The 26,707-nt window shown below is 38.3% G+C and overlaps 1 protein-coding gene across 1 annotated transcript; it reads right to left on the bottom strand.

Annotated features, from left to right (window-relative positions):
- Nucleotides 1-5,377: 5,377 nt before the first annotated feature.
- Nucleotides 5,378-25,615, bottom strand: Csgalnact2 (chondroitin sulfate N-acetylgalactosaminyltransferase 2). The gene is made up of 7 exons (XM_051203553.1): nt 24,766-25,615; nt 22,139-22,355; nt 20,398-20,499; nt 17,057-17,235; nt 15,751-15,845; nt 12,013-12,094; nt 5,378-7,414 (listed from the first exon to the last, which is right to left on the bottom strand). Exons 1-7 carry the CDS (start codon nt 25,424-25,426, stop codon nt 7,122-7,124), a joined length of 1,629 nt encoding a protein of 542 aa, XP_051059510.1. The 5' UTR covers nt 25,427-25,615; the 3' UTR covers nt 5,378-7,121.
- Nucleotides 25,616-26,707: the final 1,092 nt, after the last annotated feature.

Raw genomic sequence — 26,707 nt, forward strand, 5'->3', positions numbered from 1 at the left:
CGATAAAGATTTGACTTGAACAAGAGAGACCTCTGAATTAGAAGAGATGTTACTTAATTAAGCAGCGTTGACATTTAATATAAACTAACCTATAAAACTAACAAATGTTTTTCATTTTATCAGATATAACTTGCCAAAAGACAACCTCCCCAAAATTAGGGTTGGGGAAGGGTTTTGTTTTTGTCTTTTCAGGAGAATAAAGACACCCAGCTAAGGAACCTGAAGACCACTGGACAAATGAGACATCCAAAGAAAAAGGACAGACAAGTCATCCAGAAAAAATGTCCCAAGAAAAAGAGTAATTTGGCCTATTAGTATATTACATCTCCAACAGGATACAATTCCATGAATCTTACCACATGATTGTTTCTGCCATTCTCTACAGCCATATAATACAAATGGTCATTTTGTAGTCCCAGTCCAATTAAATATTAAAGCTGGCTTTGGAGTTAGAGTGTGGCTCTCTCCTCTAAACCAAAATATGCTTGTTAAAGTAAAATCCAAAATCTCTGTCTCATGTCAGAAGAGTCACCTGATATGGGACAAGAGAAAAACAGAAGCTAGGTGTTGGTGGCACATGCCCTTAGTCCCAGCACTCAGGAGGTAGAGGCAAGTGGCTCTCTGTGAGTTCAAGGCCAGCCTGGTCTACAGAGCTAGTTCCAGGACAGGCTCCAAAGCAATACAAAAAAACCCTGTCTCGAAAAACAAAACAAAAACAAAAACAAAACAAAAATTAAGGGACTATTGTATTGCTGCTCATCTCATAATCCTTTGGTTTTGACTCATTGAAGCTTTCCCTGAGGTATAAATATTATCTAAAATGTATAAGATTAATATATATGTATTTTAAAGTTTTTCTCATAATATAAATGGTCATACAGAGTTGTAACATGAAAAACAAAAGACCCAGAGACTGATATTGGGGTTCAAACTTCAAGATGAAGATCAGAAAAGCAAAGCAGCTGCCACTATCTGTCACCTCTGCTGAAAGACATCCCGGCTCCACCAAACCCAAGACTGTTTCTCTTCAGTGTGGCTGGAGAATCCCGAGACTCTATGCCTTCCTATCTTTACTGCGGCTGGAGAATGAATGCCTCTTAGTGAATACTGAAGACCCTGCTTCTGTCTTTTATACCCCTCCAGTGCATATACCCCTTTAGATGTGTGATCTGTTACTCTTTTAGACTCTTCAATCTCCTGTATCCCTGGGTGGCCTTGAACTCAGATCCATCTACTTCTTGGACTCATGGAGATCTGTCTACCTCTTAATCCTGAGTCCTAGCTTCTGGCTGCTGGGATTAAAGGTATGTGCCTGGCTTCTATGGCTTGTGGATGGCTTTGCTTTCTAAATTCTCAGAGTACTAACTAATTCTAGAAAAAGGTTTCATCTACCTTCCTGTACATAATTTCAGGTTTGTGTGTCTATCGGTTTTCTGCAGTGAATCATGAACACACCTAATAGTGACTTTTGAAGCCTCCAAAAGGAGGATGGGACCCCACAACAATTCACCAGTACTATGTTAACAACATTAAGCTGAACAACACCAACTAAAGATCAGTTTTGGACTACAAACTGCTCAGAACAATTTTGAGGAGGCCAGCTGAGATGATCCAGCCTCACAGACTTCTCTAGCCAGGACTTGAGAAAAGACCCATACTTTCCTATTACACAGAGACTGGACAACAAATGATACAGCTACCTCTCCCAGCACTTGACAATTAACCCAAATTTTTCTTTTCAGGATCCCCTAAAGCTGCTATTGCCCCAGAGACAGCAGAAAGTAAATTTAAGAACATGACACCTACATTCCCAAGAGATGGGATAGGTGGTTTCTGGTCACTCAATGGGTTTTGGATTTTTGTTACTGTTTGTGGGGATGGTTTCAAGTTGTTATTGGTAATGGTCAGGAAAAAAGCTAAACAAAGGAGATTAGATCCAGGACTCTTGTATTGAAAAGAAAAAAGGGAGAAACAGATGATACAATTATGATAGGCTAAAATGGTAGATTATTGAACCTATTCTGAAAAGAAAACAGGGAGGATCTAGGTAAGATGAAAAGGATCATTGAATCAACTTCTAAAAAGCAACTACTACTTTAAATATTTCATATGGGACTGGACTTTTGTATATTGTATTCAAATTTTGTACATCTATACAAATTTGAGATTAAATTTGTTAATACATACTGTAATACATTTCTAATCTTGTTCAAGGTATTGTAGCTATACAGCTTATTTAACAATGTAATACAAATTTCTAGTCCTTGAAAGTTATTGATATCAACTATGTAGGATAATAGGGAAATGCAGGTTAGTAATTAGTCACCTATTACAATTGAATTTGTAGTCATATTAAGTATGTTTACAAGGTCAAGGGAGATATACTTTAGAGAAATCATCTTCAAACACTTCAGAGATCTACAGAATATGTCATTTAAGATGTTTTAATAATACAGGTTCTTTTTTTTAGTGACAATGAGACATGTCTGTTCTGGCAGCACCCATATACTTTAGAGAGGATGATGGGCACTGAAGAAATTCCACATGGAGTTTACTTTCTTTGTGGCAAACGTAAGCCAGTGGGCAAGAATGTGCCCTTGCCTCAACTGCTGACAGTATGCTGTCCAAATCAGACAAGCAGGACACAAGAGAGTGACTGTACAATACCTTGCCAAGACAAGGCATTACAGTCCATCAAAAATTCTGCTTCATAGAAAAGTCTGTCAGATATGTTAGACCTATCGGCTGAAGGCGGCTGACCCAATGGATGCAGAGGAACCTTGGAGTGACTGTCCAAGCTGCTAGCTGCTTCTGTCATTTCTCACATTTTTTTGGAAGCTGCTTGCTTCACTTCCTGCTTACTCAGTTATTTTTATTTCCTTCTCAGGTCTCTGATGGAGTTGAAGACTTTATAGTTATAGTTTTCCTTGTTATTACATTCAGAAAAGAAATTCACTAAAGAGGTGTAAAGTGTTTAGGGTTGAAAGACATTAAAAGATAGCTTTGGTAATGCAAGTTAAAATAGAAAGAGAATTAAGTATAACCTTTTGGACTCACCAAGACAGAACAGATAAGGAGTATTTTCTCTGAATTTGTCAATTGTTAATGGACTAGCCACTGTTGATGCACTTATTGCCTGTATATATTATATATAGTTATTGTACTTATTGTATATACTTTTTCTTATATTAGTTATAATTTTTTAAAAATTTGGACAAAAAGGAGAAAGTGATATTTAATGATCTAATAAAACTTGCCTAAAGATCACTGTGCAAAGCTAGTCACATTCATAGAGGCCAGTCGTGGCACACACCTTAATCCCAGCAGCCGCACTAGTTAGCCACAGAAGCTGGGTGGCGGTGGTGCACCCCTTTAATCCCAGCACTAGAGAGGAACATAAGGTGGGTGAAGATAGGAGAGCAGGGTATTCAGTCTGCAGCCACTGAGGACAGGATGGCCCCTTTGGTCTGAGCACTGGTAGAGGTGAGAACTCTCTAGTGCCCTGGCTGCTTTGCTTCTCTGATCTTTCAGCCCCCCGCCCCCACCCCCACCATCTGTCTCTGGGTTTTTATTATTCATGCTACAGCTAGCTACCTCCAATATTACCCTGCCAGTCCATGAGCATGAGAGTTATTTCTGCCTTCTGGTATTGTCTATTTCTTCAGTGTCTTAAAAGCCTTTCACATCCTTGGTTGGACTAATTCCAAAATGTTTTGGAATCTATTGTGAATGGGATTGTTTTCTTTTCCCTCTATATGTTTGTTGTTGGTATATAGGAAGGCTTTTTTTTTTTTTTTTTTTTTTTTTTTTTTGCATCACCTTTGTACACTGCTTCTTCCATGAATAAGTTCATCAGCTGCAGATGTTTTTTGGTGGCATTTTCAGGGGGTTTTATGTACAGAATTTTACCATCTGCAAATAAGGATACTTCAATGCTTTCCTTTTCTATCTGTATCCCCTAACTCATTCTGTTGTCTTATTGTTGTAGCTAAGACTTCAAGGCCTATTCTTGAATGAGAGTGCAGAGAATGAACATCTTTGTCTTGCTCTTTATTTTAATGGAAATAGTTCAAATTTTTCTCCAATTAGTATATTAACTGAGGGCTTGATGCATATTGCTGTTGCCTTTATTGGACTGAGGTATGTTTCCTGTGTCTCTAGATTCTTCAGGACTTTTGCTATAAGGGGATATTGAATGTGTCAAGGCCTTTTCTGCAACTAGTGAGATGATCATTTGGTTTCCATCTTTGAGTGTATTTATATGGTGGATTACATTTATTGATTTATGTATTTTGAGCCACCTCTGCATTTCTAGGATGAGGTTGACCTGACCATTTTGGATGATTTTTTAAAATTAGTTTTCAAGTCTTTAATGAGAAAATTTGCTCCAATGTTCATCTAGGACAGTGGTTCTCAATCTTCCCAATGCTGTGACCTTTAATACAGTTTCTCATGTTGTGCTGACTCCCAACCATAAAATTATTTTCACTGCTACTTCATTACTGTAATTTTGCTACTGTTAGGAATTATAATGTAAATATTTGCCATGCAGGAGGATGGCCTAAGGCAACCCCTATGAAAGGGCCCTATAAACCCAAAGGCATCGAGACTCACAGGTAAGAACTACTGATCTAGGCGACTGTCCTATAATTATTCTTTTCTTTTTCCTTTTTTAAATGAGTCTTTGTCTGCCTGGGTATCAAGGTAACATGGCTTTGTAAAAAGAATTCCAAAAAGATCCTTCCTTTTTGATTTTACAGAGTAATTTCTTGCACTACCAAAAAGACAAAGTAAACTCCACCCAGCGCTGTAAAGTGGTCACTTTGGAAAGTAAGTTCAATATACATACAACTAATGATACAAGGAGTTACTCCTCCAGAAATTCTGCCACACTGACAGGAGACATGTTCAGTCACTCTCATGATACCACTGCCTGTAACAGCAAAAGAAAACAGTAAAAAGTATAAACTACCAAAAGCTACCAACAGTATAAAAACCTGAAGTACCATATCAACAACATAGCATAGTCATACAATGCTACTCAATAATAAAAATGAGCCAATTTGGATATCACTATGGGTGAACATTAAGAATACCTTATAAAAGTTGGCAAATATATAACAAAATAATATGAATTCAAAAATTCAACAGTAGAGATATACAGAGTTGGGAAATCTATGAAGAAAATCAACTGACAAATCATCACAAAACTCAGATTGAGTGAGATGTGTACAGCACTGGAAAAAAACCACAAAAGGGGTTAGTCAGGAGTGTTTGCTCTATTATTCTTTAATGTCACAACTGCATACTGTGTACCTTTTTGAACTTATGATATTTTAAATAAGAAAGAAATTAATTTACCACATTTTCATTTAACTTTTGGTAACAAAATACTTTATTGGTACCACTTAATGTAAAAAATATAGTAATGCTCTCATTGCCTAGCTTATATCTTTAGTTAAAAGCTAGTTTTAAAAAATAGGAGTTAAAGTAAAAATCATTTGATTATCTCAAAACCAACCCAAATCCACCTTTGTAAATAATTCAGTTCCCTAATTTCAAACACCATGTTCATGGTCTTCACAATTAATGTGTACAAAGGATATGCTGGCTTTTCTTATTCTGTACAGAGCACTTTATATATCTAAAAAAAAACAAAAAAACAAAAAAAAAACAAAAAAACTAAACACCATCCAAGCTAGAATTCGCAACAATTAGTTATTATGAAATTGGATTCACTTTAGCACCTAGAAGTTTGGCATTTGTAACATTTGAAAGTGTATGACTTATTGAATAAAAAAAAAAGATTTTTCTGAATTTTCATGGGTTATATACAAATAGTAGGTCCCTTTTAAAAGTCAAGGGTTAAAAAATTACGCATGCCTTTTACTTTGTTCAGTAAATGGCCCAATGATAAAGTATCCACATGTGATAAATATTATAGTACAGTCTCATTAGAATATAATTTCTCATTCTTCTTATCTCATTAATATAATTTACACTTCAATTAAAATAACATTCAATTTGTACATAATATTTAAAGTACTCCATAATCCATATTTCTATGATTACTTTCCTTCCCTTTTCTAAAATCAGAGTGATCTTACTATATAATGCATTGAACCACTTTTTTCAATGAAACTCCTTCAATTTAAAGTATAATACAAATGCAAATACAGTTGTGGCAAATATTAACGCATTAGAAAATAAATATATCTATATCTATATATATATATACCCATGCTAAATAAGACAGTGCAAAACAAAAGCCATCCAACCCCTCACTATAATGTTCATATCTTCTATGCCTCTTCAGGAAGGTCTGGCATATAGAAAAAGATGTTCCCAAATGTAGGTATTCTCCTGTATTGTAATAAAATGCTTTGTTCAAAAGCTTCTGTATTTTCTTGTTTGTTCAAAACATCTGCTGCAGTTTTGACTATGTATTCTGAACACGATGATAACATTATGATATATTTTATTTATCACCAAGCAGTAGAGTCTAAACTATGTCTACTGTAGTCATTGGCTTAAAGAAGATATTTAGAGGTAAAGCAACAAGAAGTTAAGGGGCTTTGATTTCTATCTTCTTAATGGACTGCAGATTCCAGATGTGCCAATTATTCTCTGTGAAAAATATTCTACATGTGATCAACAAAAGCTCTCATTTAAAAACTGAAGTTGAATGATCGACTTAGTGGTTCACAGGTGATATCTGCCTATACAGCATGATGAGCCAATGTTCTGTTTCCTATAGACGTGCCAAGCAACCCAACGTCAGCCTAGCATACCTGAACCAATCAGAACACAGGTACCAGGCAGACTCTATTTCAAACTATTTTGGAAAAATTCCAAATTTCATTATGTCAACTGTTTCTACCACAGTACTCTCACAAGACTGCTTTGTGTCAAAACACCTGTGTTTTCTTCTTATATCAAGCTGAACCAAAAAAAAAAAAAAAAAAAAAAAAAAAAAAAAAAGTAAAAAGAAAAAAAAATCAGAAAGAACATAAAAAATAAACAGTTTTCCCCCTCTGCAAGAGGCACAGAATCTGGGGTTTGAATTAAGGCTGAATAAACAATGCTGGCTTGTGGTTCAGACTTTCATGTGTTGGTGGCTGTTACCCAGCGGTGTCACTGTTGGTTCTGTACGCCTGTTTTCGAAGATGCATCTCTATTTCCTCCCTGAAGACCATCATTCCTAGGTGGGAGTGAGACGCCTCGTTCATGGCTTTGGATTGGATGCACATCCGGTATTGCTCAGGCGTCAGCTCATCTGCACAGTGTTTCTCGTGCCAGAGGTGGAAAAGACCAGGAACTGGAGTCCGGATCACAATGAGATCACCATGTAAGTGTTTCCGGTAAAGATGAACGTCTTCTCCACCCCAGCCTTTTACTTCCAAGTCGAATCCACCTGCAGGAACAAAGCTGACACTTCAAGCGTCTGACAGGCAGAGAGAGCACAGACAGTATCTTCATATTAAATGTTGCGCTTCACATGAGATGGCATGGTATAGCACAAAGACGACAGCATAGAAGGATAACTTCCTGTTTGGAAATCCCAGTAACAGCAGGCATTCAGACTACACAAGTAACATCAGCAGCTGAGAACATCACCGTCATGATAAATATTTAAGATCACTCAGTTCCACAGACAGTCAAAGGAGAAGGAAATATAAACACATCCCCACCATTAACATACTTTTTTCTATGCCTCAAGAAACAGGGTTTTCTTTGTTATAGAAAATTTTCCATAGGGAAAAACACAAGAAATGGATGCTTGGAGACAGAAGTTAAAGACTGGGTGCACAGATGTTGTTATGTGGAATTGTTCTCTGGGTCATATTGCCATCACTTTCATGAGCTCAGCTGACCCTGTTTCCAAAAGATCACCAAAGCTCAACTTGCTGGCTCCTGACCTTCCCTCACAGGAGGAACAGAGATGGTTGTGGGACCTTCACTGCAGTATCCAGCTCCGTATCCCAACCAGGGATATACAATTCTGCCCTAACTGCAAGTGGCCTCTGGGAGGGCACAGAAATACACAGTGTAGAAAAGACTTGGTCATGGGGGAGTCTATCTATATATACTGGGTGTAAACTTTCCAGTGTGGCTGCTTTAAAGTCTTCTGTGCTCTGACCTGCAACCCCCATTGGCCTATAAGTAAGCCTAAGGAATTCAATGGAGTGCAGTGGTGGATTGTACCTCAGTTTATCCTTGGGTCTGTGGAGGAAGAGTAAACATTACTTACATCTTCTTTAGGGAAGCTGAAGGAGTTCAGAAGAAAAATAAGGCCTACATTTAAACAATAATAAATGCCAAGTTTCAGAGGTAAGCATAGGCAGAAGAAGGTAAATCAGCAAGAGGCTGAGAAGTAAATTCAGGCAAGGGAGAAAACTCTGGAAGAGGTGCCAAGACAGAAGCCAATTGAAGAGTCTATTCAAGGAAGAAGTTGCCAGGTTCATGTCACTCAATTAGGGACTTAAAAAAAGAAAGAAAAAAGAAAACTATTCAAAGAACACTGGGCATGGTCGTGTACATCTATAATACCAACGCTCATGAGGCAGAGGCAGAGGCAGAGGGTCTTAAGTTTGAGGCCAGTCTGAGCTACAAGAACCTGTCTCAAAAAGATAAAGGCTGTGCCCGGGGTTCAGCCAGGTCCAGTCTCCATATGAATGAATTAAAGAGAAAAGAGAGTGTCAGTGGACCTGGCAGCATAAATGTTATAATCTTATTAGCAAAATTCTGACGAAGTAGTAAAAGTAGAGGCTAACTGTAGTGGGTGGCAACGAGATGGAGACACTTTTAAAACGGGGCTCAAGCTAAACAACTGATTTTTAAAAAACTAATTAATTAATGAGTACTCTGTCTACATGTATACCTGCAGGCCAGAAGAGAGCATCAGATCCCATCAGGTGGTAATGGGTTACAATGTGGGAGTTGGGAATCGAACTCAGGACCTCTGTAAGAGCAGCCAGTGCTCTTAACCACTGAGCCATCTCTCCAGCCCCAAACAACTGACTTTTTAAAGAAGGAAAACAAAAGAGTACTTGAAGTTTTTTGAACAGTTAGAAAAAAATTGCTAAAAACAAAATTCTTTAAGACTCAGACTTTTAAATTATATCTCCTTTCAAATTATGCTATATGATTTAACTTCACATTCATACCTTGAATCTCTATAAAGTTTAAAAGTCATACATTACTAAATGCTAAATGTGATGCAACTCTGCTTTTTTCCTTACAAACAGGAATAAGCTGTTCAAATATTAAAGATAGTATAGATGCTTAATCTAAATGCAAAGGGAGCTTCTTAAGTCTGGCACTCAAGAAACTTAGGAAACAATACTCAGTCCTAACAGATAAAAAGGCTCCTCTTAGAGCCTTCTGAGAAGTAAGGTCACGGGGTGAAACTTGGATAGAAAGACAGGAAGGTACAAAGAATCACAAGTTGCTGCCGAAGAAATGTCTTCGGGAGCCAGTACTACGGCAGGAAAACCCACAATTCCCAAATTGCATGCTGGACATGTTTGAAAGTTAGACTCCAGGGACCTACCCACAAAGGGCTTCACAGTAGGGGGAAAGGGGTTACCTCTAGTTCCACCAGGTTCTCAGGGCAAAAAACAGAAAAAAGAAATGCTCTCCATTTTTAAAGTCCTGGTGTCTACAAAATGAGGTACAAGAGTGGGATGGGAAACCGTCCTGAAATATACTAGAGCTTTCCGTTCTTGTAAAGCTTGACATCAGGGGCAACTTCAACTAGAACTGATCTGCTGGGGTTTCTTATTGTTGCTTTAAATCAGAGCCTGGACTAAGACAACATCTAACTCTCTCCTCCCTCTAGCTGCCCTGTCCGGAAAAAGCAGAGGGAAGAAGGATGCACCAAGTTCTCAGTACAGGTTACAAGTTTACTAGAACACTGAGACCTAAGCCAACAGCCCAACAACAAAACCCCCAAGATATTACCTCACACACACTCAACTCTGTAACAGATGAAAAAAAAAAAAAAAAAAAAAAAAAAAGATAACAGGCTGGAGAGAAGGTTCAGAGGTTAGGAGCACTGGCTGCTCTTCCAGGGGACCTGGGTTCAATTCCCAGCAACCACATGGTGGCTCACAACCATCTGTAACGAGATCTGGTGCCCTCTTCTTGGGCACAGGTATACACTCAGACATCACGTTCATATACATAAAATACATAAATCAATCTTAAAAACAAGATAACAATATAAACAATAGGGTGTAGAGACATTAGCACTATCATATACTGCTAGGAGAATGTGAACAGATACAGCCTTTTGGAAAGTGCCATGGCAGTTCCTGAAAAGGTGAAATATAATTCCTGATGCATTATTTTTCTTCTTGCTGTGACTAATACCTGACATGAAGCAAGGGTACATCCCAGCAGGCATGGCTGCAGGAGTGTGGTGAATCCTGTACTTAGATTGTTTTTGTTATTCAGGTCAGGACCCTAGCCCATGGAATGGCACAGCCCACGTTTGGTATGCATCTTCCCATCTGAATTAATACAGTCTAGAAAATCCTTCATAGACATGCCCAGAGTTTTGTTTCCTTGGTGGTTCTAAATTTCTTCAAGTTGATATTCAAGATGAAACATCACGCTATATAACCCAGCAATTCTACTACAGGAAGGAGCATGAAAAACATCTACACAAAAGTGTACACACAAATATTCAAATGTTCATAGCAGACATACTCATAATAGCCTAAACACAGAACCCAAGTATCTCTCTACAGACAGAAGAAATGTGATATGATCATTCAGTGGAACATTATTTGGCTTAAAAAAAAAAAAAAAAAAAAAAAAAAAAAGGAATGAAGTACCCATGTCACACAGCTAACCCTTGAAAACATTATTATGAAAGAATAAAAGACCATGGATCGTGCAACCGCAATTATGTTAAGTGCTTAGAAGACACAAATCAACAGAAGTAGATTAATGGGCTTGGAAGTGAGGGAACTGATGGGAAATAATTACTAATGGGCATAAGGTTTCTTTTAAGGGTGATAACAGTCTAAATTGACTGTTGATAACTATGTAAGTTAGGTAACTATACATTTTAAGTTGGTAAATTTCACATGTGATCTATCAGTCAACATAGTCCTCACAACATTCACAATATTGTTACAGTGTACAAAAATCTATTCTTGAAAGATAGTGAATGGTTACTGTTTTACTATGTTAAAAAATCAGGGAACTGGCACTTGTTTTTATCACTGTTTCTTATTTTTCCATTATTTGAGTATTATAATGATAAAAAAACAAGTGGCTAATTATAAATTGAATTTACTATGGATTAAGAATATCACAGATATAAGTCCTATAGCTCCCACTACATTATGGAAATGGAGACACTGAATGATCTGGAGTAACAAGATTCATTTTACTTTTCTTTGCCAAACTACTCTTGGACACTTTGTGTGTGTGTGCGTGTGTGCGTGTGTGTGAATATGACTGAAACTGAGGGGAAGAAGGAGATTAAGCCAGACCGTTACCACTTCTTTGGACTAGGGCTAGACAAGTTCTCCAGCTCCCACTTTGGAGATGCCCCTTCCCCCTTGTCTTAAAACTGGGATTTTGCATAGAACTTAAACAGAAAACTAAAAAGGGCTTCATCTCTAAATGAAAAAGAGGAAGTCCTTTAACTAGGTATTCCACGATTACTTGTGGCTGTGATACCTACTGACACATGGTAAAGTTAGAGAGCTCTGGAAGAACTCGCTAAACAACAAAAACAGTAACACGCAGTCAAGTGTTTTCTTAACATGTGGGTTTTGTTTTTAAAGAAACTAGTAAATTTAGTTTTTACCTTTATAACCACACTTTTACTAATCCAAGACATTAATTATAAACTTCACTTTACCTTTCATATGTCAGATATAATCCTTACAATTTAACCAAAAGTACTCAAATCTGATACCTTTTGGGAAAATGCCATAAGGCCTAGAATAAAGGCCTTACAAAGTTCTATCCTTAGATGTAATGGATACCTACCAACAGCCAGGAAATCAGATTGATACTGACAAGTCATCCCAAAGCCAAAATCTCTCCAAAAGCCAGAATCCTTTTTATGAACCTTATGTTAAAGAAGAAAAAAAAATCAATTTAATCTTTAATAACTAGAAGTTTTAATCAATAATTAAACAAGCCATTTACAAAAGATTTCTTTCTATCATTTATGCGACTGACAAAGGATCATATGTACTTATTCTGTTAAAACCTTACAGAACAAATAAATATTCCAATCTGCATGTGCACAGGGTTCTTATCACTTGCATTTTAACTGAACTCAAGCCCTGTGCTGAGCTCAGTCTGAGGTTACTAATATCAAAACAGCACAGTCCTGACTCACGACAGAACAAGAGTTAAACGTTCATATACCACAGTGTACCATGGCCACTTCTATACACACACCTTTGGGTGTTTGCCAGCACTCATTTCCCCAGCTTCTTTGGTGTAGTTCAGTTCTGGTAATTATTTGCTCCTATGCAGTCTGTAAGTTTTAGCTTCTCAACAGGCCATAAATACTTTGTACCGGTGAGACAGTTTCACCCCACTTTGTATAAGTTGATTGCTAACAGGTATTAAGACAGAATTCAAACCAACAAGCTAAAAAGGGAGGGCTGTTGTGCACATTAGATCTTCTTACTCTTAGGAATTTGTAGAAAAGACAATTTGTTCTTTTTATGTGGCATAAGCAAGAGGTCAACAAGCTACAGCTCTGGGCTGCTAACTCCTGCCTGCCACTCACTTTATAAATAATTTTATCATGACAAAGATGTATGGGGGTTTTCACCATACAGAGAGAAAGCTGCATAGTTACAGACCATTTGGTCTGGAAACCCTAAAATATCTCCCATGGGCTTTACAGAGTGTGCCAACAATTGATGAAGGGTACAAATAGAAACTTGAAACTACCCAATCCTTTTCTGCCATGAGGAAAACCAGTATTAAAACAAAGTTGTTCCTGTTGAAGTCCAAGTAGAGAAACACAAAATTAGGGATTTGCAAGAAAATAGCAAGACAATACATATTCATTTCATAAAGGCCACGCCATATATCAAGACAAAGGAAAGCACAACAGAGGAAAAGCCTATTCCAGGTAATAGTTTCTTACAAAACACTTTGAGGAGCTAAAACTTTGAGCAGTGATCTGAAAGAAATGAGGAGAAGCTATGCAAACAATTGGAAGACATCACTGAACACCAGGAGGGCAGCATCCATAGAGCTTTGTTTAAAGAGTGTTCAACAAAGGAAGGAATGACAAAGGAAGGCAAGAATACAGTAAGCAAGGACCTAGGGTGATTCAGAAGAGGCAAAAATGCTAGGATACCAGTTAGGAAGAAAGGCTGAAGGAGTCCTCGTTAAGGGGGATGGATCAGCTCTAGTTACCACAAAAGGGCAAGCTGGTCCCAGGAAGTTGGTCCTGTCTTCACTCCTATGGGGTAGTTCTTCCACAAGAAGTGGACAGAGGCTGGGGCAGTAAGGCAGACAGAGCTTGTAAGAAGAACTGGGTGCTTATCTTTTCCAAATGAGATAGGAAACAAAGTAAGTTGAAGGTGAAGGCTTGGGGGGGGGGCAGGGACTATAAGTAGGTTTAGAAGTAGGATGCATGGCTCCCCCGCAGCCCAGGAGTCGAGGCCTGGACTCAGACATCTAAGGCAGAATGTGTGTGGAGTAGGAATGCAGTCAGTCCATAGGGCCAGGGTGACAGTCATCTGTAACAAGGCTGGGATTCTGCAAGATAACAGTACACAACAGCAGTCAAAGGAGGAGGGTTACAGAAAGTACCTATGGTACTTAGGTCCACTGATGCTGGCCTGGGTAAGGACATGATGGTAAGGAGAGCTAAAGTAAGGTATCTCATCTAAACAGCAGAGCACTGAGACAGCTTCCCACAGAAATGAAGCTAGAAGTTGGAATCTGACTGACAAGAGAACCAAGGTAAAGATATCCTAAGGGAAGAGTTTAGACAAAAGGACAATTCACAAAGGCCTGCTGGTAAGAAGATTAGTAGAGGTTAGGGAGCAGTATTGTAGCCAACAGTCTACAAACATATCTTGTAGAAAGCCATGGAATAAATATTTTAGGGTCTAAAGAACATACAGTCTGTCACAGTTCTTACATTGTGAAAATAGTCATTGACAATAATAATCAAATGAGTAGTAGGGTGTGCTCCAGTAAACTTGATCATGGACACTGACAACTGGCCTACGTCCCACTCACGTGCATGGCTGTGATTTTTAAAAGAAGTAATTTCACAAAGCTCTTTTATTCCTAGTAAAAGTTGACTAATTGTATTTGCGAATTACGGTCAACTTTTTAATTCATTTTTCTATTATATGTGGTTATTATTATTATTTTTTTTAGTATCACTTTAAATGTTAAATAGATCAAGTTTCTGTCTCAAGTAAAGAGACTGAGTTTAGAGTTTTAATGACACTGAATTTTAAAAAGTTATGGTCAGGTATTTGGCAGGATGCCCCTCAGGGTGAGTTTGTCTGAAACTTTTCCAGTGATTATACTGAGACTGTAGGTGAGGTGCCCTGTCTCTGGTATCACACACATCAGGGATACTGAGATTGCTGCTGATGCTATCCTTCACCATTTCTCCTATTACAGGTTCCAGGAATGGAATCTGGGTTGTCAGGCTTACACAACAAGGGCTCTTACCTGCTGAGTGAGCTTACCCACCCTCTTATGCATCATATGTAAGCGTCTTAAAACTTGTATCTGCTAACTTTATCTTATTTTGCAATTCTCATGTATCCATTTTAATTATTAATTGAAATAATTTTTATTCACAGTATAATAATTATACACAACAACAGGCTTCAGTATGACATTTTCTCACATGTAATTTGTTTTGATTGGATTCACCCCCAATTTCCCCCCACACCCCACATCTGTTCATCCTCTTTCTTTTTCTGTAATCCAATAAATTTCACTAGGGCTGTTTATAGGACTCTAGAGGAGAGAGATTTACAGGAGCATAGGCTTCCCATCAGTGGCTGTACTACTGAAGAAGGTGTCTGTCCTTCCCTAGCCATTCACTTTTAAAAGATTTGGGGGTAGGAGATTAGGTAGATGTGAGTGATCTATTTGCCACTTTGGTCCCATTTGTACATACATCCCTAAGCAATACTGACCTATACATAAGATCCAGGGAACTGTGAGTGTGCTCACGCTTGCTCTGTACATGGTTGCACAAAGTGCTGGCCCTGCAAACAGGTGAATGAATCACAGGAAGACTACATCCTAGCTTTATCATGTCCCTGTAAACCACATCAGCTCAAACAGTGAGTTTATTTCATTAAAAAAAACTTATTTAAGTGTAGCTTAGGCAATAACTATAGGCCTTGATGCATAGCATTGCCTTTCATGACTTTCTACATAATTTCTAATAGTGTACTATTCCCTTAAAGTTATTCTGCAAAGCAGTTTTAATTTCAAGTTAGTAGAATTTAAAAATTAATTTTAGTTTTAGTATTACTAAAATAAGTTGGCAGAACTGTGATTATACAATCACTACCTTCTGGAACTCGGGGGTTTTTATTGTAAATGTTTTCTCCAGCCAATATCAGTTACTTCTAAAGTAATAGAAATGAAAGTCTTTTGATAGGGGTGGGAACGTAAAAGAGGCTATGGACCTGTGCTTTATTTCTACGGTACAACAAACATAGAGGAAAGCAGAAGAAATCACTGAGGCTTTCATAACCAAAACCATCTCACCAGCTGCTGTTCCACAGGGGGTGGCACATCCTGGTTGGCATAAACAATGGCGGGGTTGTAGAGACTGAACACCACAGGATAAAATACCTTTTTACCTATAAATAAAAATACATGCTTATTTCATGCAAGGAGATTACAAATGAATGACTCGTATTAGTATACTTTTATCTCTTATTGTTGTGATTTTATCAATACTGAAGTTACAGAATATCATTGTCTATTTTATAACACATTAACAGGTCAAACTATGAAACTGGAGCTGCAAAATAACAGTAAAAAAGCATACTAAGGGTGTTGCATGCTGATTCCCTTCAACCCTGTGGAGGAACACAGAAGTGTTCTCACAGGCACTCAGTAGGTGGCCGACCCATTTCATTACTCTTTGTGTTCACCCATTCAGCAGGAACATATAAATTAACCTCTGACAAGCACCAAAAAATTCAGACACTTCTGTTTTTCACTCTTCAGTCAATAAAACAGTAAACACTTGGAATATTGTGCAATGCATAACTATATAAAGAATAATAAAACCGAACTGCAGACAGATTTAAATCAAAACCTGGGAAAGTTGAGAGACCTTGTCACTCAAACTGATGGCACTCAAGGTCCTTACCAGCTAACTAGGCCATTGCACTTCAGTAGAGGAACCCTTGCTATGACTGGCATCAGACAGATATGCTAGCATCAATATCCAGCAGTGATCAAGGGACCTACACAGCAGCCTCTTTATTTTGTTAGGCTTATACATTTACAAACTTCTTTTATATCTACAATGTAAAGCAATGTACTTTAAAATGCATAATCTGGAGACCGAATACTACTTGCACACAGACTTCTGCATGCCTGTGTTAGATGTGTGCATGAGCATGCGAGTGTGTGGGGGGGCACATCATCTTCCTGAGACTAAGAACTTCTAACTCTCCCCTCTAAACCACCTTTGTGTGCGACTCTTTCTGACTTGAGCCGCTTCCCTGTCATCAATTTCCAGACTTACCTTCTTTTGTATCTCCTTCACTCATGGTTCCCACTTTAGGGTTCTGCACACACTAGGCAAGCACCCCACCCAACCCTCTGCATTTCTTTACTTCCCTTCAAAAGAACCCTGGAATTTGACTCCAAGGAAACACAGGATTTGAACATCAGAGCCTCAACATTTCAATTTACCATTTATTGTTTCAATTAAATCAGGCCTAATATAACTTTTAAAACATCCTAAGGTTTAATAAGAACTTGTTTTCCCTCCAGTCAATGTGACATCAGTACTCCTCGAAGCTCCACGCTCAGCTGTTAACAGAGTTTTACTCACCTGGCTCAGCATTTAACCGACAGCTGTTAAGGAACTCAGCTGAGAAATATATATCAACATCGCAGAAAAACATCAAGACCTCTCCCTTGTCCCAAGCTTGGGCACCCACATTTAATCCTCGTCCACGATTAAATTCTTCATTCAGTGAAATCAAGGTGTAATTGTGAAAACCAGACTCACTATAACGAAAGCACATACAAGAGCCAGTAAGTTCTATTTAAAACTTTTCTGATGTCCTTCAACAGAACTTACAAAATATATTTTATATTTCAAATAACTTATTATGTTGGTTTTATATTCACACAGGGTAAGGAAATATTAAGCTTCACATGTTTGTTCGTTATCAGGAAAAGATAGTCACCAAATGCACACATTTGAAGTAACACTCTAAATGGGTATGATATCTTAAAGGCACGCAGCCTTTTGAGGTCTTAAAAATGTACTGTGAAAGAAACATATATACATGGAAAAATAGCCATAGCTTCTGGTAACTAGTAATTCATTACACATAAATGGTACACACAGAATGCTCTTATAGCCTCTTTCAGATCCTCAGACAAGTGCTCTCTGTCAGATGGCTCTATCCTCTGATGTCACATAGGAAGCAGGCTCTTTAGCCTCTATCCTCTTCAGCTGTGTCCCTCAGAATCATCGGCATGTTTGTTTGGGTATCTCCCCACACCATCGAAATAGATTGTTTTCATTACTATGACACAGTGTCCCTCAGAGTAATAGCTCAACACGTACTTGCTGAATGAATGAACAGTGGTTCTGGGAAGAGATTGCTTCTGCCTACAATAACTGAATGTCAGATGGGGAACTTCAATTACACCTTGGTGGGATTCCAAAGAAAGTAAGTTAAAAGGTCATTTCAAATAATCCTCAGAAGCAAAAGTAGCTGGGTCAGATGACGCACACGGAAATAATGAGAGGCTCACACTAAGCAACTGTAAGCTCTACCGAGGAGCACCATCCATCCCAGGGCACACAACTTTGTTAGTATCTTCAAAGGAAGGAGGAGTCAGCAGGGTTTTCTGCTAGTACAGTGGTTCTTATAATGAAGCCCTCAATCTTCAATCAGATGGTAAGTTCTAGAGCTACACCAGAGTCTCTGTCTCAGAAGCAAGGGATGGAGTTAGCTGCTTTAATGAGTCCACTAGGTGCCGCTGGTACTAATGCTAGAAAACCACTGAATAGGATTGCATGTGAGGACGCCTGCTCTCACAGAAGTGCAGCAGGGGTAATCATGGAGACAAATGAAGCAGACTCATGCCGTGCTTACAGTGACTCCAAAAGTTCTGGGAACCCAGGGCTCTTTCTCCATCTTATGGTACATAAATCTCTCCCTTCTCTCTGAGAAACTGCCCACTGTCAGGTTAGATGCACTTATCACAAAATATCCCTCACTCTACCTACCCCAATAATAGTAATTTTCTAGTCGTGTGTGGCCAACTGTGAAGCCACCACTCCACTCAGCCACAATGACTGAGTAGTGGGTGGGTAAAATGTCCTTCCCTGGGATTTTCTCTACTGAAACTCTGATGACAAAGCTGAGAATATGTTAGCCCAGAGCCACCAACAGCCATATCCTTCACCATATGGAAAAAGACAGCCTGCAGCAGGAGAATGAAGTCAACAAAAACTACAAGAAAATCTTCGCGGTGTTTAAGTGCCTGATTCCAATCCTTCGGGTCCCAAAGTTATTTTGATTACTTTCTTCTCCAAATGTATTTGCAATAATCCTTTCATTTCTGGGATTCTTCTGTGTTGCATATAATCTCCTTAAGTAGGCTCAAGGTTTTTACCATTTCCTACAGAGGAATCCTGGCAGCACAGGGAGGTGATTTTGGGAATACACCAGGGTAAATGACTGGTACTTGGTAGGTGGCTGAAAGCAGTAAAGAGGGAAGTAGGGCATGAAGGAAGTGAGAACTGGGGTTAGGCAGTGGCAGTGGCAAGGAAGGGACAAGAAAAGGCCCCACATAGAAAGTAACTCAGCAGAGACAATTAGAAGTACAGAGTAGACTGACTCACTCTCAGATACTAGGCCCAGGCAGGGCCTATGAAAATGGTCTGCCTCTGAGCTGAAAGAGGGCTACCATTATTTGGAGAGGGAAAGATAAGTCATAGTTTTGTCCATCAAGGCTGTGAGAGTCTTCGCAGGACAGGGCTTTACACTCTTGTTTATGCCCACTCTTCCAACTGCCTGAGTTAGAATCCCAAGCAGCACACCTGGATCATAGTAGGTGGGACTCAACAGATGTTAGCTGAATGATTCAAGAAAAATGGCTGCTCATAATCAGCAGAAAGGTTTAAAAAAAAAAAAAAAAAGCCATGTAAGATATGCAGTCTATGGTACAGTAAAAACAGACAACAATAAAAGATCTACAGAAGGAAGGACTGGCTACCACATGTAAAAGAATCATCAAAGGGGGTATCAGAGAAAAATGTCGAATTTGGCAACTGAGTCTTACATTCAGGCCCATAATTTGGAGAGAAAATTTTCATTTTAAAGAGTGGAAAATTACTAAAGAATTACTAGTTCATTCATTCAAATCTTTGAGCATCTGCTATGTGCTAGGTAGTACATGAGCTACTTAGTTACAGAATTACTTTTTCATGAAGTTTGGCTGTAAAAGAACAGAAACAAAGCAGTCTGTACTGTGCACTGCAGACTCAGGTAGGGGGTTGTAAAGACATAGGAGACTCAAGCACCATTTTGAGGAGAGCAGAAGCATGGGTATAGGAGGGAAGAAAGGTGAGGTAAGTTCAGACAGTGTTAAAGCAGAGATTAGATTTAGAAAAGGAGACAGAACCTGCAAGATACAGCAAGTGGATAGATCATAGGACACCCTGATCATTCTGGGCTGCCTGCTTCGAAATTAAGGGAAGATAGATTTGTAGAGTCGCATGTGAAGTGAAAAATTTACTATCATTACCATCCACCTATACACACACACTCAGGAAACTTTGTGTGTGTGTGATATATGTGTATGATGTGTATGTGTGTACATGTGTGTGCACATTTGTGTGTGTGCAAGTGAATGTCAGAGAACAATCTTGGGTGTTACTTTGCCTTCCATATTGACACAGGGTTTCTGTGTTGCCACTGCATATGTCAGCTTGTCTGTGAACTTCTGGATATCCTCCTGCCTCATACAGACACATGTTGCCAAGCTCAGCTTCACGTTGGCTCCGAGGACTCAAGCTCAGGTCCTCAGCCTTGTTCAACAGTACTTTATGAACTGAGCTCTGCTCACATACCTATTTAAAATCACTAACACTCAGTTCCTGAATTCTCATCATCTGTACACATGCTAACATGCTCGTGGCTCACCAACCTTGTGATAGATTCTAGGATAGCCTTTACTTTGGATAGTCCTTCTTTCCCAAAGTACACAACTGTGAGATGAATCCTCTTGTCTTGATGAATACAAACATCTCTAAGAGAATGGAAAGATAGTGTTTGTTCAAGAAAACATACAAGGCACAACTCATTCACAAAGTAATCACATGGCATTCTGGCAAGAAAGTGAATAAGACACTATCAATACTGAATGAAATCACATGTAGCATTAAGTAAATATAAAAGTGATGATCCTGCCCTATTGTTGAAGGTATTACAGCAAAGGCAAATGGTCTTTGTGTCAGTGAGAACAATCTTTCTGGGCCCATGGCTACTTTACTTCCATATTTTAAAACATTTTTGGAACATTTGCAGTGGAATTTCTTTCTGTACCAAATTAAAAACTATTTAAGGAAGTATGTTCAATCAGTTTAGAAGCAAACAAATAAATGTCTCAGATTAAGAGACTGTTCTCAAATGGAACACTTCAGAAGATTACACCTGCCACCAAGAATCACTGTCACGATGTAGGTTACTTAGGAAAGAGGATGATGTAGCCTCTTAAAGTAATGCCAAGAAAGGCAATTTTTAAAAGTTGTAGGAAATCATATCTCACAGGAGCTTTTTCAAACAGGCACAACTCAGTTGAAGTATGATTCCTGGATATTCTACCATAGAACTAATTTTTATGTATGAAAATAAAGATTAGGCTCATAAAGAACTAAAACTGGTATATTAAAACATGGCAATTGCTAAATTGAAACAAAAAGGCATTTTCCATTCACGTTAACACTTAGCAATTTAAAACAGCAAAATAAGCTCTCTGCTTCCTAAGATAGAATGCTCTCCTACTTTTAGTTGAATGTTTAAATTTTTAAGTTCATTTCAATCTTAAAACTCAAATTGCTCTCAAGAGATTTTACTGTGAGAGGGAAATGTTCTGGATTTTCATTGTTGTGGTTTGTGCATTTACAGATTTCTCAAGTCATGAAAATATGACTTAATCTTAAAATATTCTTTATGTTATCTTTAGACTATATGGGTTTTTTTCCTTCTTTTTTTATGGTTTTTCAAGTCAGGGTTTCTCTGTATTGCTTTGGAGCCTGCCCTGGAACTCACTCTGTAGACCTTGAACTCACAGAGATCCATCTGTCTCTGCCTCCCGAGTGCTGGGATTAGAGTGTGCCACCACCGCCCAGCAGACTCTATGGATTTTATTGTACATAAATTAGGCTTCAATACAGTTGGCTTTTCAAAGTTCAGCTTACTTACTGGGGTTAGACAGATGGCTCAGTGGTTAAGATCCCTGATTGCTCTAGCATAGGATCCAGATTGGGTTCCCAGTACCCACATGGAGGTTCACAACCATCTAGAACTCTACTTCTAGGGGACTTGATGCCTTTTCCTGGCCTCCATGGACACTGTACACGTGGTACACATATATACATGAAGGTAAACGCTCATACATGTAAAACAGATCTTCAAAAACTCCAGCTTATTTTAAATTAAAACATAACATCATCAAATTGAGTTTCTAAGCAGTTGCACCTTCAAATTTATTTCAAGAAACATAATGTACTATATATGCTTTAAGAAAAAGAGAAATCTAAAAAATACCCCTTAAAGCCTATGAAATTTTTCTATAATTCTAAGTAATCATACTTGGTGAAGATTAAGTAACCCTGGACAAAATATGGCATTAAAGAACTTGGCCACATCTGCAAGTTCAGAGTTACCGGAAGTTCCCCATAAACTGTGAAAAAGCTTCTGTCCTTTCAGCAAGTGGCACGATGACATTAATGACTGATCTCGTAATGTCAATCATCTCATTCTTCACTTTCATGAGTGGCCCAAAAGGGCGGAAGAGGGTCACATGTCTGTATTCCATAAGGTCTGCTTTCTTAAAAAAGAGCTCATACTGTGTGCCTTTATCTCTCTCAGTGCGGTAATAGCCTAAAGGAAAGAGTTTGGAACAAGAACAAGTTATGTCAAAGTTTTCAATTCAACAGTAATATAGACTTCACTCAGGCAAGGATCAAAAGTATTAAACCAGACTGTAGTGACTTTATTTAGTTGTGAAAATACCTACTCCCATGCACAGACAGAAACAACCACTCTGTAAGAGAAGGGTTACAAAAGAAGCTTTTCGCTCTGGTATATTGTTCAATCCACAAAATAACATCCAATCATAATTATTCCTTTTTACATATGACTTTTCCCCTTAATACCAGACCCTACTACCATAGTGCCAAACAAATTACTTCTGTAATATTAAATCCTGAGCCCAAAACTTTTATTACTTGGTTCAACTCAACAAACATGAATCAAGTGCCTTCGTGTTAGTCATTTATGATACAGAGACCATGTGGTCTCAGTTGTAAGGAAGGGCTAGTCTAGTGAGGAACACAGAAAAATAAACGGTGACAACATACTATGTATATATGTATGCATATATGTTTATATACACGCATGCATGTACACATGCATATACATATAAATATATACACATATACATACACATATATATGTACATATATATAAAAAAGTCAAAGAAATAATAGATTTCAATATAACGATCTGTGGTTAATTAGGAAGAAAGCATGGAGGTTGACTGGGCAATATGAGTTTTAAGTGTAACCCTCAGGAGCGAAAAGTTTAGACTTACCCCAACCCTCCTAAGGCTTACAGTCTAAAAAGAACAACCAACTAGGATAGGAGCAACACCGCCTACTGCAGCAAGTCCTGTAACAGAGGACGACTTACAGAGGTGGCAAGAGCAACAGAAAGAAAGCACCACTATTTTAGGCTTGAGGCTAGAGGCCACTTCCTGGAAGGAATGATATTTACACCAAGGCCTGGAAGAAGCTTGCTTAGTGGCTGCCAGTAATTAATTTAGGAGAGGGACAGTCCTGGCACAGTGGAGGAAAAGTAAGAGACAGACTATAATCCAGGCAAAGAGAAGTCCTTAAAGGGACAGGAGCTAAGGAAAACTGCAAGCAGAAGCTGCAGAATACAACTGTCATAGTTCAGAGTAGGTATGAGGACATGTCATATGCCACTTAACTACCCTATTTCCTCTGCAACTTTCAATTCTACCATGAAATACAAAAAGCAATGAGAGAGAGAAAGAAAAGAAAAAAACCCAACTAAGCCTTTTAAAAAATTGGAAGAGTTTTGAGAGAAACAACTAGTAAAAGAAAAAAAAATTAGCATGACTTAACAGCAGGAAAAAAGAGGTCGTCACAGGGAGAAGGTAGCTAAAATGCCCCAGCGAAGCATGATGCCTTGCCTGATAGGTTCAGAAGCCATACAACTGACAGCTATGATAATTGGAGTCAAACAAAATGGTTTGATAGAATGCTTATGTAATAAAACAAAGAACTTTTAAAAACACTTACATCCGAAATTGCAGTTAAGTTTCTAGCAGTGGGCATTAAAATGGACACTGGTAGTGATATACAACTATCTCTTTTTAGAACAATTAACAAATATCTAAAATTTACATGACCTTTAAGTTTTATACCATCTCAGAAAACATATCCTGGGGCTGGAGAGATAGGTCAGAGGTTAAGACCACTGGCTGCTCTCCTAGAGAACCTGAGTTTGACTCCCAGTCCTCATATGGCAGACCCCTTCTGGTCTCTGCAAGCACTGCAAGGATGAGGTGCAACACATGCAGACAAAACACCCACACAAATAGAAATAAAGGACTGCAGCTCCTCTCTGCAGTCTATATCATGTAAATGTGCTGCTTTATGTTTCCAAATGTAAAACTATGTATCCCCTTTGATGCTGTGACCATTTGCTTCTCTCAGAATGGAAAAACACCATTAACCTACAGCATTAGATTTTTTTCCTTATCAAATGGTTTTCAAAGTTTGAGCCTTACTTCATACATTTTTAAAAACATAAGAGGAACATCAACATCAGATAAGAAAGGAATGTAAATCACATGGCCCACAAGAGCCCTTCAACTTAAAATTCTTGTATTTAGGCTTAGTTTTATTCTGTTTTCCCAACTCTTATTCTTGTTTTTATTATGATCTCATTTTAACTTTTTCTAAAAGCCATTTCAAATTTTGGGTAAAATTAAATGGATAACAATGTAAATGCTTTAGAACGATGGTAAAAATTGATATATTAGCATATGTTACTAGTATTCTCTCATACTAACATAAGGAATTTACCAAAATAGTAGAAGTTGTTTTTATATGTTTGTGTGTATGTGTGCATGTGTGTGGCCGTGTGTGTGTGTGTGTGTGTGTGTGTGTGTGTGTGCATACACATGTACACATGCCACAGCATGTAGGTGGAGGTCAGACGACAACTTGCATGGATCTTATCAACACGCTTTTCATATTACCTTCTATGAAGTCATTTTCATTAAATATCAGTTTCTCTCCAAGAGGGCCCTCCTCATCTTCCTGTTCATCATCTTCATCAGGATTATTAATGACCTCCAAGCCAGCTTCAATAACTTCTACCAATTCATCTCGTTTGTCTTTTCTAACTGGCTTTTCTTCAGGATGGCGAGTGAGACCCATTTCCAACTGAAATACTTTCATTAAAGTAAAACTTTCAAAGGGAACGACTCCATACTCACTGGGTAGTTTGGCTCCTATGCTAACTTCAGCTCTGTCGATCTGGGAATGAAGAAACTCTAAGAGATCACTAGGTGTCTGTTCTCTGTTGCCTTGATAGCCTATGCCATTAGCCCCGATATTCTTTTTCTCTTGCAAAGATCTCATCTTCTCACTCATTTCTTGTAATTCTTGCTTCAGCTGGGCTATTTGGCGTTTCAGACTGGTTGCCCTGGTTTGGTAATGTTCTTCTTGCTCCTGCAGGAGGGCCTGGTAATATTCTTTACCATAATTTTCTCTAACAACACCAGGAAGAGATGCATTTCCATCAGTCTGGGGGGCACATTCCAGGAGGTACATAAACAACACCAAACTGAAGAGCAAAGCAAGGCCCAACAGCAGCCACTGGGTCCGGCTGTGAAGAACTGGTCCTCTTCTAGACATTCTTACTACTGTGTGTCCACCTAACAAGACAAGCTCGTTGCTTGTTCATAACGTTAGCAAAAAACTACCAAGACTTAAAAACAAAATTAGCATTTCCATAAAAGTATCCAAATGAATTCCATTGTAGTTTAAAAAGATTCTTTCTTCAGCGGTCATGACTACTTGCAGAAGTGAGTAGTAAAGTATATTTCCTGTATTGTTACAGATATCCACGCTAATCAATCTAATCTATAAAATCCATTATATGGGTAGTGACTTTTCTGAAAGAAACAGATCAGAGTCAATCAGGATTTTGCTTTTTTAAGTAAATCAAATCACTGGCAGCTAGTACAGTTTAAATTAACTGCTAAGCACTGGGAGAAAATGGAAAAATACAATCTAAGATACTAAAATCTTATATATAAAACTTTGTTTATACACTCATTACCTCCTGGATCAAAGAAACACCAAAATTATATTCATGTTTTTGTTTTTTTTTTTTTTTAACACAGATTCTAATGAAATCATTTTAAAATCATGCTCCTTGTAACTCTTTATTAACACCACTCTCCAACTAGCGCATGTAATATGTGGGAACTGGATTTCTGTAAGTAGTTTCTATTGTAACAGTAATGATTTACTGCAAGAGAAAGTTCTTCCAGTTATATTCAATCTAGCTCATTAATTTCTATTACTCAACTCAACCAATCTAGGGAGCCTAAAAAAAAAAAAAAAAAAAAAAAAAAAAAAATCAAGCGGGGTGGGTACAATTTCATAAGGTCACAGATGTCTGGAAAACACATTAAAAACATTTTTACATTCCAAAGTCCTCTGGTAGATTACTTGAGCATTAGATCATTTTCCACTGGATGACAAAGCAAAAGATTCCTTACAATTCTGTAAGATTTGGAGTTGATATAAAGAAAAACCACAAATGATTTATGGTTTGTCTGCCTTGAGACAACCGGTAAATTTACAAAAGCACATGCTACCTTTCATTCTCCAACCAGTTGTGTGAGCTCTTGGAGTCTACCTCTAAACTAAGGATTACTAACTCTAGAAACAGGAGATTAAACTCAGGCAAGAGGAGGCAAGAAGGCCTCTGCTGCAAAGAGGACTTGCACCTACCTATCCCAGGGTTTCTGAGTAGGATAGCTTAACAGGGCAGGGACTCTCCACAGGGATGTTTCCTCCAGGGCAGCACAACCCTGGCAGCTGACCAGCAGGGACATCAGTCTTAGTTATTTGCTTTCTTAGTCACTCCGAAAACCTGTGTGCCTGCTGCAGAAAAGTCTGCATTAT

The sequence above is a fragment of the Phodopus roborovskii genome, unplaced genomic scaffold (assembly GCF_943737965.1).
Source record: "Phodopus roborovskii unplaced genomic scaffold, PHOROB, whole genome shotgun sequence".
Lineage (NCBI taxonomy): Eukaryota > Metazoa > Chordata > Mammalia > Rodentia > Cricetidae > Phodopus > Phodopus roborovskii.

Bases quoted from the DNA above. Each gene is read 5' to 3' on its own strand.
- Csgalnact2 (XM_051203553.1), bottom strand. From the start codon at position 25,426: ATGTCTAGAAGAGGACCAGTTCTTCACAGCCGGACCCAGTGGCTGCTG. The intron at 20,500-22,138 runs GTAACTCTGAAC...CCATTCTCTTAG, and splicing joins CAGTTTATGGGGAACTTCCG to AGATGTTTGTATTCATCAAG. The intron at 17,236-20,397 runs GTTGGTGAGCCA...CTTTCGTTATAG, and splicing joins ATCCTAGAATCTATCACAAG to TGAGTCTGGTTTTCACAATT.